This window comes from Balearica regulorum, chromosome Z (genome assembly GCF_011004875.1).
Source record: "Balearica regulorum gibbericeps isolate bBalReg1 chromosome Z, bBalReg1.pri, whole genome shotgun sequence".
In the NCBI taxonomy this organism is placed as follows: Eukaryota; Metazoa; Chordata; class Aves; order Gruiformes; family Gruidae; genus Balearica; species Balearica regulorum.
The window spans coordinates 33,925,178-33,938,223 of NC_046220.1; the positions used below are offsets into that span (position 1 = coordinate 33,925,178).

The window sequence follows — 13,046 nt, forward strand, 5'->3', positions numbered from 1 at the left end:
TTTTTTCTTTAACTTTGCAACTTTGAAACGTAGCATCAACCATTGAAAGTTCCACATTTGGATGATTTTCTTTGGTGCCTTAGTATTGCAGTTCTGATTTGCACCACTTGATGTCAGTGATGCGTTCCTGACACAGAATGTTAAGATTGCAGGTTTTTAAATTTGACACATCCTTGTTTGCAGCTGTGACTTCTAGAATTCAGCATGTAAAGCCTAAGTTTGTGATTCCAGACACTACCTACTCCACTGATTGCTGAAAGAATTGTATGTGTAAAAAAAAAAAGCAAAAAAAAACCAAAAAAAAACCTTTCCTTTTTGTGAGTCAGCCTGCAACATTGTTATATCTTTGTTCCAAACAATGAGAAAGCATAATAGTTTAATCCTTGAATATGATTGCATATGTTTGTGTTAAGTTTTGAATCTAGCTTCTGTGATGTTTAATGTGCATGTACATAAAACTATTTGGATACTGCAGTCTTACTGCAGATAGTGAAAGGCTAACAGCATTACTGAAGAGGAAAATAGTATGGATTCTAAATGTTTGTGGTCTTAGGCTTTCAACCAATTATTTCTATTTAGATACTGAACTTGTAGTCCTTGTAGTTTCTCTGTCTGTCCAAAGATGTGTTTTATTTTAGATACTTATTTTTAGATCTTTAAGAGATGTTTACAGGATGGAATCACTTTTATTTTACAACCCCTGCCTCCCATTTTTGAAACAAGAAGTCAAAGAATTTTTGGTCCATTAAATTTTGCCATTTTTTTGTTCAGGGTGGTGCGTATAAGTTTACTTCCTTCTGACTTTTTCTCAGGTATTTGGCATTGGTATGTGCAGCAGTGTTAGGTACTTGTGGGCAGAAATCACAGACTGAGGTGGGAAGGGACCTCTGGAGGTCATTGTGTCCAACCCCCTTGCTCAAGCAGGGCCAGCTTCAGCTGGTCGCATTGGACCATGTCCAGACAGCTTTTAATATCTCTTAGGATAGAGACTCCACAGCCTCTCTGGGCAATCTGTGCCAGTGCTCAGTTACCCTCACAGTGAAAAAATGTTTCCTCATGTTTGTAAGGGACCTCCTGTGTTTGAATTTGTGCCCACTGCCTTTGGTACTGTCACTGGACACCACTGAAAAGAGCCTGGCTCTGTCCTTCTTTCACCCTCCCTTCAGGTATTTACGTGCATTCATAAGAGCCCTCTCTGAGCCTGGGAGTCTTCAGCCTGAACAGTCCTAGCTCTCTCAGCCTTTCCCCATAGGAGAGATGCTTCAGTCCCTCTTTGCAGCCCTTTGCTGGACTCTCTCCAGTATGTGCGTGTATCTCCTGTAGTTGGAGCCCAGAACTGGGCACAGTACTCCAGGTACGGCCTCACTAGTGCTGGACAGAGTCAAAGGATCACCACCCTTGACCTGCTGGCAACACTCTTCCTAATGCAGCCCAGGACACCACTAGCTTTCTTTGTCACAGGGGCATATTGCTGGCTCGTGGCCACCAGGACCCCCAGGTCCTTTTCTGCAAAAATGCTTTCCAGCTAGTTGGCCTCTAGTGCGTGCTGGTGCCTGGGGTTGTTCCTCCCCATGTACGGGACTTTGCACTTCCCTCTGTTGAACTTCATAAACTTCCTCTTGGCCCCTTTCTCCAGCATGTTGAGGTCCCTGAGAATGGCAGCATGGCTCTCGGCATATCCACCACTTCTCCCAGTTTTGTGTCATCAGCAAAATTCCTATTGATCACCACCCTCTGAGCCTAGCCATTCAGCCAATTTTCACTCCACCTCACTGTCTGCTTACCTAGCCTGTGCATCAGCAGCTTGTTTGTGCAGATCCTATGGGAGACAGTGTCAAAGGCCTTACTGAAGTCCAGGTAGACAATATCAACTGCTCTCCAATCACCTACAGGCCAGTCACTTCATCATAGAAGTTTATCAAGTTGGTCAAGCATGACTTCCCCTCTGTGAAGCCATGCTGACTATTCTTGATGATTTTCTTGTCTTTCACATGCCTGGAAATGGTGTCCAGGATTAGCTGCTCCATCACCTTCCCAGGGATCAAGGTGAGCTGACCAGCCTGTAGTTCCCCAGGTCCTCCTTACCATTTGAGAGAGGAGTGAGATTTGCTTTACCTCAGTCCTCGGGTACCTCTTCCAGTTGCCCATGATTGATCAAAGATTATTGAGAGCAGCCTCACAATGGCATCTACCAGCTCCCTCAGCACCCATGGGTGCATTGTATCACAGCCCATGGACTTAATGTATGTCCAGTTCACTTAAATATTCTCTAACCTAATCCTTTTCCACCAGGGGAATGTCTTCCTTGCTGCAGACATTCCCCCCGGTCTCTTGGACCTGGAATTCCTGAAGGCCAGTCTTGCTAGTAAAGACTGAGGCAAAGGAGGCATTCGGTACTTCAAACTCTTACATGTCCTGTGTAACCAGGTCCCTCATCTTTTGAGCAATGGGCTCACATTTTTCCCTAGCCATCTTTTTGTTGCCTGTGTACTTGTAGAAGCCCTTGTTGCCTTTCACATTGCTCACCGGATTCAATTCCATGTGGGCTTTAGCTTCCCTTACTTTGATGCTTGGATAATGTTTCTGTATTCCTCCAAGGTTACCCTAGGAAGGTAGCCTCTGTGTGCTTCCTTATCTGTGTTTGAGTTTGACCAGGAACATCTTGTTCATCCACGTAGGCCTCCTGGCATTTTGCTTGACTTCATATTCATTGGGATGGAGCACTCTTCAGCTTGGAGGGGATGATCCTTGATCTTCCATCCCCAGGCAGAGCTTTGTGCACTCCAGCTGCTCTTTCATGTAAAAGGCAAGTCCCCCTTCTACTTCAGAAGAGCCCCCGTTCCTCTCCATTCTGAAGAGCAGATATCCCTCCATTGTAACACTCCAGTCGTGGGAGCCATCCCACCGTGTCTCTGTGATCCCAAGAAGGTCATAGACCTGTAACTGCATGCAGATCTCTAACTCATCATGGTTATTCCCTGTGCTGTGTGCATTAGTATACAGGCACTTTAGAGAGGCAGCTCAGCATGTTGAGGTCCTGGAAAGGAACTCCAGGAGGAGACTTTGATGATAGTTTCTCAAAGGTGATTGTTTTAATTCTGGGTACTTTAATTGAAAATTATACTGGTGTCTGTGGGAATAGTCGTAAGTTTTGTGATTAAGTCCCTAAGGTTACATGCTAAAAAGAATAAATCGTATTCTTTTGACTACTAAAACCTCAGTAATCACCAGTATTTCTTCACCAGTAAATGTCTAAGGGAAATAGTAAGCGTTATAAGGCAAAGTGCAGAAGAATCTGACTGTCAGTATGATAATTGTTATTGTTGGTGTTGGGTTTCAGATTGGTCAGTTGTTCCAAATAAAATGCAGCTTTCAACCCAAGTCTGCTGCCATGGGTTGAGATAAAAACAGTTTTACTAAGTAAAGCAAAAGCTGCTCGCGCAAGCAAAGCAAAACAAGGAATTTATTCACCATCATCAGGCAGGTGTTCAGCCATCTCCAGGAAAGTAGAGCTCCATCGTGTGTAACAGTTACTTGGGAGGACAAATGCCATGACTCCAAATGTTCCTCCCCTCCTTCCTCTTCCCCAGCCCCTTATATACTGAGCATGATGTCATATGACCCTTTGGCCAGTCGAGGTCAGCTGTCCTGGTTGTGTCCCTGCCCACCTTCCTGTGCACCCCCAGGCTACTTGCTGATGGAGTGGTGTGAGAAGCAGAAAAGGCCTTGGAAGGCCTTGGCTCTACGTAAGTACTGCTCAGCAGCAACTAAAACATCCCTGTGTTATCAACACTGTTTCCAGCACAGCTCCAAAACACAGCCCCCTACTAGCTGCTGTGAAGAAAATGAACTCCAAAACCAGCACAGCAGCTTATAAGTGAGTTTATGGACTTTACAATCATCTGTCCAATATCCATCCATTCCTATGTCCCTACTGAGTAGCTGTATGATAAGTTGGCATAGTTGAACATTTATTATATTATGCTATCTTTGCTCTGTAGTCTCTCTGTTTGTATGGCTTCTGTAGTGGTGAGAAATCTGGGAAGAGGAACTCTGTGAAGAGAAATGCTGAACATTGAAAATAAAGGGGAAGAAGTTGTAGCAAAAAGCTTTTAAAATGCCTATTTTTCTGCTCAGAGCTAACTACTAAAATTAAAGTGACATTGAAAATGTAGCAGGTGCTGTCAAAAGCAGCTGAGATTTTACAGTAAACTTACTTCCAGACTTTTTCCTCACCTCCATAAGAGTAAGATAGATGTGTGTGCTATTATATAGGTGTTCTTAATGCCGATGTTCTTTTGAAATCTACTGTCAACAACTTCAATATATGTGTGAAGAGCACTGGTAACTTGGGCTTTATGTTGCAGCCAGAGTTGCTCCATAAAGACAAGGCTATTTGACTGTGAGGAACAGAGAAATTCATAGACAGCAGTTGCATTTAACTGTCAAAGTGCTGTTGAGTACTTAATATTTGGGGGAAGAACTTTGTGGATTTTTTTTGGTCTGTCATCTGTAAAACTTGAAAATGAGTCTGCAAAACTACTGTAAAGAAACATGGAAAATGCTTTTCAAGCTGTTTGTGGAGTCATTCAAAAAAAGTCATAATTATGGCAATTGTAATGGCACTGTTTGTCTACTTAGTTAACCTGTGTTTCAGTTTAAAAAAATACAAACCAAAGATAGATGTCAGTGCCTTCTCCCAAAATACTGTTGTGTAGGGATATGGAGATCAGCCCTTCTCTGCCAAACCTGTAGTTACACACTGCCTGGTTGGGTGGTCACAGTTTGATACTTCAGCAAATACTTACTTGTGGTTTTGTTTTGATTCTTCTGCTGGGATGAGAGTCAAGCAGGCTCATAATAGTAATCCTGTGCAATCAGACTCTACTGTCTGTGGCAGAATTGGCATATAAAGACTAATTTTCAAGACATTGCAAATTGAACTTGAAAGTTCTAGCTCTGATTTTCATAGCATTCTGAAAAATCATAAGGTAAAAGATGTCTAAATTAATGTCTGCACTTGAATATGTTTTCTGGGGTTTTTGCATATGTTACTATGTAAGTGTTTGTGAATATTTATAATGTGATTTTAAAGCACAAGAATCAGTGTCTAATGATTGACTCAATGATACAAGTTTTGTGTAAAACTTACAAAGTTGGGTTTTTTTCTTGCTTTGTCATTTCAGATTTGTCCAATATGCGCAGCATTACCTGGAGGGGATCCGAATCATGTCACAGATGACTTTGCAGCTCATCTTACACTGGAACACAGAGCTCCTAGAGATTTAATATCCTTTCCAAGTTGAGGCAAAGAGGCAATGACGACTTGTTTTGATTTTTATAGTCAAAGGGTCTCACCTCTGGTTTTCCTGGAACTTAAGTTGCTAAAGATCTCTGTGTCCAAAACCAAAAAGGTTCATTTGCTAGTTTAAAAAAGTATAAATACCAGATTGTGAACAGATTGTAGGTATACTTGATGGTGCTTTTTGCTCTAACAGTAAAAACATTTAAAGAACTTTGATACCAAGAGTTTTTTCTACTGGGACTGTGGTTTATCCTACCTGATCATTAGTCCTAATGCTGCATTATATATCCAGATTGAGTAGTGTGCTGTAAATATTTGTGACATGATGATTATTTGAGCTTAGCTGGTTTTGATGAATGATTTTAAACTTGCTTAACTACTTTTAACACCATGCTTTAATAACATAAGTTCATAGCGACATTTTGTAACATAAGTTGGAAAACTTTCAGATACCATGGGAAATAGTATGTTGTCTTTCAGTCACCTTAGCAGCAGGTTATGCAGATATATCTATGTTGATGGCTGAAGAGCTGGAACTATTGCAGTTTTTATCCTCATTCTAGGAATTTTTTTCTTTTTAGATTCTGCTCCACCCCCAGATTAGCTAATGAAATGTATTTTGGTTTGGGCTTTTTATTTAATGACATGCAGACTATGTAGCCTCCCTACAGTAAGTAATCCCTCTGAAGTATTCCTTTGTGTCTCATTCAAACAAACAGACAGACTATATTCTTACTTTGATAAGTGTTTTTTTGTTTAAAGATTTTTTTTAAAAATAAAAAAAAATAATCTAAGCCCTAGCAACTGAGGTAAAAAGAAATAATCTAAGCCCTAGCAACTGGTGTTTGTTATGCTAACAGAAGAGACAGCATTTATAAGGAGGTGGCTCAATTTCAGTTACAATTGTGTTTGCTTTTGAGTTTGTTAGTGTCACCATGGTTTAGGGTCAGGACAGACTAAATGCACGTGTTATTACTACACAATAACTGGATCAGTGTAAAGGAGTGTGGGTGTTTATTGGCTCTGTGAAGGAGTAACTAATAATTCAAAGAACACCACAAAGTTAGGTAAAAGCAGTTATCTCTACTTCACCTTTCCCTGTGGACAGGAGCAGAGCTCTCAGCAGTTGGGAGGAGCAGGGTGCTGAGTGCGGTGGCTCTGGCCATGAGAGCTTGGTCCCACGCGTCCAGGGAGGTCCTCCGTGGCCAGGTATCCTCCAAGGCAGGGTCATGTGTCCTCCCTCTCGAGTGGAGGTGGGATGAGATTGATGAGGGGAGAGCATCTTCCAGGCTGTTGGATCTTTCCTGGCCCTTGAACAGCTCTTTGATACTGCTTGATGACTGGTGTAGTGAGTCGCTGAGTGATTTTTCATGTAGCAGCTTAGTTCTGGTCTTTCTACCAGTTGTGAGTTTTTCATAGCACCTGTCTAATATTCTTTTTCTAACAAAATTTCCATCCCTAATAACTACATGGCAGTGTACCAAAGGTGAAACTGTGGGGCTCCAACACTGGCTTAACTACTCTGTAGGTCAGGAAGTTTAAATTTTCCCAGTTACAGAGTGAAATTAATTTCCTACTGAAATGAACAAGACGTTTGATTAGAGTTCATGCTTCTGCAGCTTTTTCTCCCCCTCCAGCATCAGAGATGCCACCAGATTACTTTGGTTTTTCTAGCTCAAACATTCCCAAATTAAATCTTTTCAAATACAGAGTAGGGCTTCAATATCAGTCATCTCAAAATGGATCTTTATTGGATGTATTTTTTGGGAATACATTGTCTGTGATTCAGCATTAAAGACAACGCACGTAGAATTTTCTGCTTGTATGCTATTGCTTCAGTGATCAGTCTCCAAAACCTGATGAGAGGTGTATCCTGAAGTGACTATTCCATGTTGGGCTCTACATCATTTCTAGCAACAGGCAGGTCTAAAGTAGGAAAAAAGGAAGAGGAGATGCCCCTTTTCATCCAGGGTCTGGCAGCATAGGAAAGAATAACTGTCAAAGTCAAGGAACTGTTAGAAAGCTGCTCTTTGATACCATTATATTGCTGTTCTAAACATCTTTATATGAAGTTAATGCTGTACAGAACAACTTTCCGTGCTTTGTAACAACTTTGATGTACAAAGAGGCGAGATAGAAGGCTCTTTGCTTGCACTTTTTCTAGGATGAGGATTTTCCGTTTTATTATTGGGTCTGTTAGAGTTCTGAGGAGTGGCCTCATCTTGTGAGTATTGATTAGATGTGTCATTTTGATTTTGTTTTGTTTTTCTTAAATTGTCCCAGAAGGCTGTGTTTCTTGTTATAAACCTTGTGCAGCCATTGCAAGATATGTCCTTTATTCCTGCAGTCTGGGGACAACTCTTTAAAGCCCAATTTCTTACTTTAGCAGGGAAATACCTGAAAATTTATTAAATACAGCTTTTCAGCATCAGTCATACTAATAGTTCTGGCATGGCTATTCAGTTTATCTGTTTGTCACAAGTTAAGGTTTACAAAAGCTTTACTGTAACATAGCTGGTAAGACTTGGGTGCGTACTTAGCTGGTATTTAAAGAATGATGTTTATCTCAAGACAGTTTAAAAGCTGCCATTGAAAAAGTTACCTCACAGTCCTGTGCCTGCTTGAAAAATCCCCAGACAAGATACTGGCCTTTTCTACCAGGTCTAGTTATGAAAAGCTTCCCAAACTGCATGAGGGCAGGAGTCCATCTAATATGGTATGTCATCTCCAGCAGCATCCAGTTTTAGCACACTCAGGGCACTCTGTGCTAGGCAAAGTGTGTTCTGCACCAGGTAAGACTTTCCTCTTGCACCCTAAATGTCAAGTGCTTTACACTGTGGCATAACTAACAGGTTTGAAAGAGGCAAACATTCTGTAAAATCTTTTACTAGCCAGAGGTTCTTTCTTGCCATGAGAAGTCTAGTTGTTTCTTTCAGTCTTAAGTTCTTGACGTCATGACATCCTGAGGTTCTGCACCATAACTGTGTCTTATGAAAAGTACATTGGACATCACCCTTATACAGTAATGGATACCAAATGGGTGGTCAGCATACTATTATAAAAATAAAGCACATGAAGACAGGAGTATCTAAGCTAAAAGTCTAGTAACAATAAAATACTCAAGCTTATGCTATTTCATTTTGCACTAGTGAATTATACTAGTGATTTTTAAAGTAAAAGGAAGCCTTATCTGGACTGTCTTGCAGGAACGAATGTTAACAACTTTCTGACAAAAATAATATTTAAATTTGTTGATTGTGTCTTAATTTATATAAGAAAACATATAAAAGGTATGACTTGAAAAATAAGTATCTGATGTGGAGAAGTGGAGGGAAAATGGGAAAATGAAAGGCATAACTGGAATCAGTGGTATTTCTTTGGCTAAAAAAAGGTGAAACAAAGGGGTGTGGTGAAAGTGCTGAACACTCCCTACAATACAACCTACAATTTCTTAAGGATTGAAGTGATGAAATTTCTTGGCTAAAAGCATGAAGTACAAAAGTCAAAAGGAATACAGTAATTGTTACATAATTTTGATAGGAATAGCAGTAAGCTTTTTATTATTTTCAGTACTTAAGAATTGGAGAGGGAGAATAAAATCACTGTCTCTCTGAAATAAGCTTGGCTGAACATGCACTTATCAGAGTTTTCAGATTACTGAGTAGAAAACGTTGATCTAAAAAAACCTAAGAAATTAATCGTGATGTTTCTTGGACATTATAAAAAGCTGGATAAATACAGGGAGTTTGGTGTACACAGCGCTTGGGTATCTTGAGTTCAGATCAGTAAGTCTGACCTGCACCATAGCTGCAGCATACCTTAGCTTTGCTGCAGGAGTTGAGTCGTTATTTTATGAAAGAACAACAGTAGTGTGCACCTGAGTATTTCACCTATCAAATGTCCTTGTCATTTAATACTCAATGCTAAACAGTTCTGTTTTCTTAACTTCTTGGTTATGATGAATCCAGTGGTGTTCGGCATGTACGTAGGATGTTCCACCCAGGCCGGGGTTTGGGAGGCCCCCGTGCACGTAGATCAAACATGCACTTTACTACCAGTTCCCCTGGTGGGCTTTCATCTTCTCAGAGTTCGTATTCTCCAAGCAATAGAGAAGCCATGGATCCTATAGCTGGTAAGTGCCGTAACCATGAATTTTACCCCAGTGTCCTTCTTACACAGAGGAAGTAAAAGTCAAGACGATAATAGTTGCCCTACTTTATGTTGTTATGAAGCTGCATGTACAGATACCGTCCACGGTGCAAGTGTGATGGCTGCTTGCAGGTGAGCTTGTGCTTGGCTGGCTTGTCACAGGGCCCATGTGTGGAGATGCTGAAACAGCTGCCTCTAGTTTGTGCTTTTAATTCTAGACAGTGTAAGACTTATTCCCAAACCTAATCTATGCACAGGTGGTGTATATTTTTACAAGTGATTATGTCCAGCTTCCATCACCTACTTCAGTACATCTCATTTTAATTTGCCATGTGGATAAAGGTGTTTATGGAGGAGAGGGTCTGTCTCAGTGAAGATGAAATTAGCCGAATTTGAGTATTAGTGGACATTTAAAATATGTTCAGTTTGCGTTCAGGCTGCTGTTTGAATGACAGACTTGCTAATATCACAGAGTATTATTTTTTTAGGCGTACTTGTAAATGCTTATATAAATGTACTGTTGTAAGTATTTGCAGTGTATTTTGGTCAAGTTTAGAAAAACTCAGGGTGGGGGAGGGGTGTCTCATTTTCAGCACCAGAAAATAACGAAGAATTCCTAGGAATAACTTATTTGATGTTTGTTTAGCTTTGATGTGAAAATAACTTTTTACCAGAAAGAAACAATAGAGAATGAAGACAATTCTGAAAACAAACAGAACTTTCCCTAAGGGGAAATCTAAATGTTTTTATGCAATGGTCTTTGACCATGCCAGCATAAGTGTCAGGGAAACCTGAGAACTTCTGCCATAACCCACCTTTGCTTCAGATGCCAAGATGGGGTAATGCTTAAACTGGAGCTTCCTGCTATCATGTTGTGACTTCTTCAGAGGGAGGCAGGCAGCCAGCCAGCTTAATGAGCCGTTGCCCTGAAAGGGGAGATGTAGCTCCACTGCCTGCCTTAATCATGGTCCCCTTGCCTGCCTTCTACTGGCTCTAGTGCTCTGCTGGCCTGCTGTGACCTCATTTAACTCATTAAATTAGCTGGGAAGAAGATCCCGTCGAGAGTAGAAAATAAGTTAAGCGAGGTCACAGGAGGGTCTAAAAAGGATTAGTTTGTTCAAGGAGGGAGGATGTTTGTGGTAAGCTTTCAGTGCAAGACCTCGTCTTTCTTTTACAAGGGAGCTAGGTCAGCTCAGTGCAATGTGGAGTGGCTGCTGAGGTTTGTTTTCAGCCTCACAATGCCTTCCCACTTACCAGCATTGAATGTGGGATAAATGGCATTCTTCTGAATGTTTTCTTTCTTCATGAAAGGTGTGGTTTTGCATTTAGAAGTCAGTTGCACACTGAGCTGGGTGTTATACCAAGACTCTTGTATCGAGCTCATGTCTGCTTCCAAAATATTGTTTCGCTATACTCTAAGCTTTAATTTATGCTTTAACTTACAGTGAGAGGAAAGATCACCAGATTTTTTTTCTATTAAATAAATGAAGCTTATAGCATCTGTTAAATTTTTCCCTTTTTTCTCCGTGTGGTGTTTTCTAGTAATTACAATGGAATTAAAAGTTATTTAATCTTGGTATTGCTGTCACTGCTGGTAAAAATTACTTGACCATCCTGAGTTCCTGACATGGAAAACTACTGCATTTTACTTTATTTCCTAAAGAAAGCCTTATTTAACAAGATTGTATTTTGTTAATGCAATGGAAGGAAAACTGTCATGATCTCTATAGTAACTTTGTAATGTAGAGGTGAGGGGCAGGAGCAGTATCATCCTCTACTTCCTCTGCCCTTGCATCAACTACAGCAAGCAGGTGATATAAGAAGTACCTTCTACACAGTGTGTAGAAGAGATTGTGTAGTAATGCACTGAGCAGTAATTTGCTGCTAATATTTATTTCAAAAAATTATTTGTGGATAAAAGTTGCTATAAGCATTCTGTCCCTCTGAATTGGAAGACTTAAGAACAGACGTTTTCTTAATTGCTAGGCCTTCTTTGTTCTTCTGGCAGAAATAAAACTTCATACAGCAAAAACGCTTGACCACTTTAGTTTTGATGTGAGGCAATACTTTAATATGTTTTCTTAACAAAATACTTCTATTAAATGTTTGAAGCAATGGTATGATACTTCTCCCTTTGCTGTAGCACATCTTCTCTCTTTGAGGGAACATTTGTTGAAAGGAAAATAAAATCACCAACCAAAGCCAAAATGAAGTAGTTTCTTAGTGAATTGCTATTTTAACTTTGAAGTTTCAGAGAATTGCTGCAGAGGACATCATTTGCCAGGCGTTCCCTTTAGATTGGCTCTTCTGTTATTTTGAAGGCATTTAACTTCAACTTCTTATCTGGAATAAATCTGCATAAATGGGTTTTAATCTTCCTTACCCTTTGAGACACTGAATGCTAGGACTTTTTTCAAGAGCTTCATGGGCTCTTCAGCACTGTTTGTTCTTTGATTTTATTGATTGGAAAAAAAGGAATTGATGCACTGGAATTCAGTGTGCATTTATTCTATTGTGTAATGCTCATTTCAGACCTTTCATCACAGAAACTTTCTCTTCTCTGGCAGAGCTTTTATCTCAGCTATCAGGTGTGCGGCGTTCTGCAGGAGGACAGCTCAACTCCTCTGGCCCTTCTGCTTCTCAGTTACAGCAGCTGCAGATGCAACTGCAGTTGGAACGACAACATGCACAGGCAGCGAGACAACAACTGGAGACTGCACGCAATGCAACTAGACGCACCAACACGATCAATGTCAACACCACTATGACACAATCTACAACAACAACCAACACATCTAACACAGAAAACAGTCAGCAGACTATCCAGAATTCCCAGTTTCTTCTTACAAGGTAACTTGTTCTGTATATTTACTTGTATTTATCTCTTACCATTTCTGTTCGCCTTAGTCCGGAGACATAAAGCTCAATGAAACTTCAGTGTTTGGAGTTAGACACGTGCCTTAGCAAACCAGTGTCTGATCAAATATATCCCAGAGTTAACAGGCTAATTAATCATACAGAATATATTAATGGAGGACATAAACAGTTGTCACAATGTGTAATACATAAAACTTGCTGCTTCTGTTTTTCTAGCATGAAAGTAAAACTGATAATTTAATGTCCAAGAGTAGCAGTTTATAGCTGGCCCAAAGGGAATTATTCTGCTTTTGGAAAGCCAACTCAAGGACCTGCTGGCAGAAATATCCTGTGGTGGTCTAGTGTTTGCAAAAAGGACAGGCAATCTCAAGTGTGCTGTACTTTTTTTTTTTTTTTGGATGCATCTAGGAACGTGTTTCAAGGATTAGCCTTGAGTATGGATTGCTGCAAACCTGGAAAAGAAGGCTGATTTTGAGTTTTGGCTGAATACATTACTTATGACTCCAGGCAGGGAACTTCTGCCAGATCCTTCGTCAAGTCTGTAGCCAACATACTGCGCTTTTGTTTGCAGTTGTAACATCTTTTCAAACCTTCTGTCTGTTCTTAAGCAGTGGATAAACATTAGTTGCTGCATCTCAACTTCAAGAGGAACAAAAGGAATGTTGCTTAACTAAATTGTGCTTGTTTCCCCCTACTGCTTCCAACAAAACAAGTG

The 13,046-nt window shown here is 40.4% G+C and overlaps 1 protein-coding gene across 2 annotated transcripts in view; it reads left to right on the forward strand.

The window, feature by feature from the left end:
* The window catches only part of LOC104630216 (E3 ubiquitin-protein ligase KCMF1), a 53,852-nt gene that overhangs the window by 38,289 nt on the left and 2,517 nt on the right, over positions 1-13,046 (forward strand). Inside the window, exons 4-6 of one of the 2 annotated variants that reach the window (XM_075739598.1) lie at positions 5,187-5,277; positions 9,252-9,437; positions 12,022-12,304. In XM_075739598.1, the coding sequence (XP_075595713.1) occupies positions 5,187-5,277; positions 9,252-9,437; positions 12,022-12,304 (560 nt within the window). Of the gene's footprint in view, positions 1-5,186; positions 5,289-9,251; positions 9,438-12,021; positions 12,305-13,046 lie in introns of both variants that reach the window. The other variant, XM_075739597.1, reaches the window with a different exon arrangement.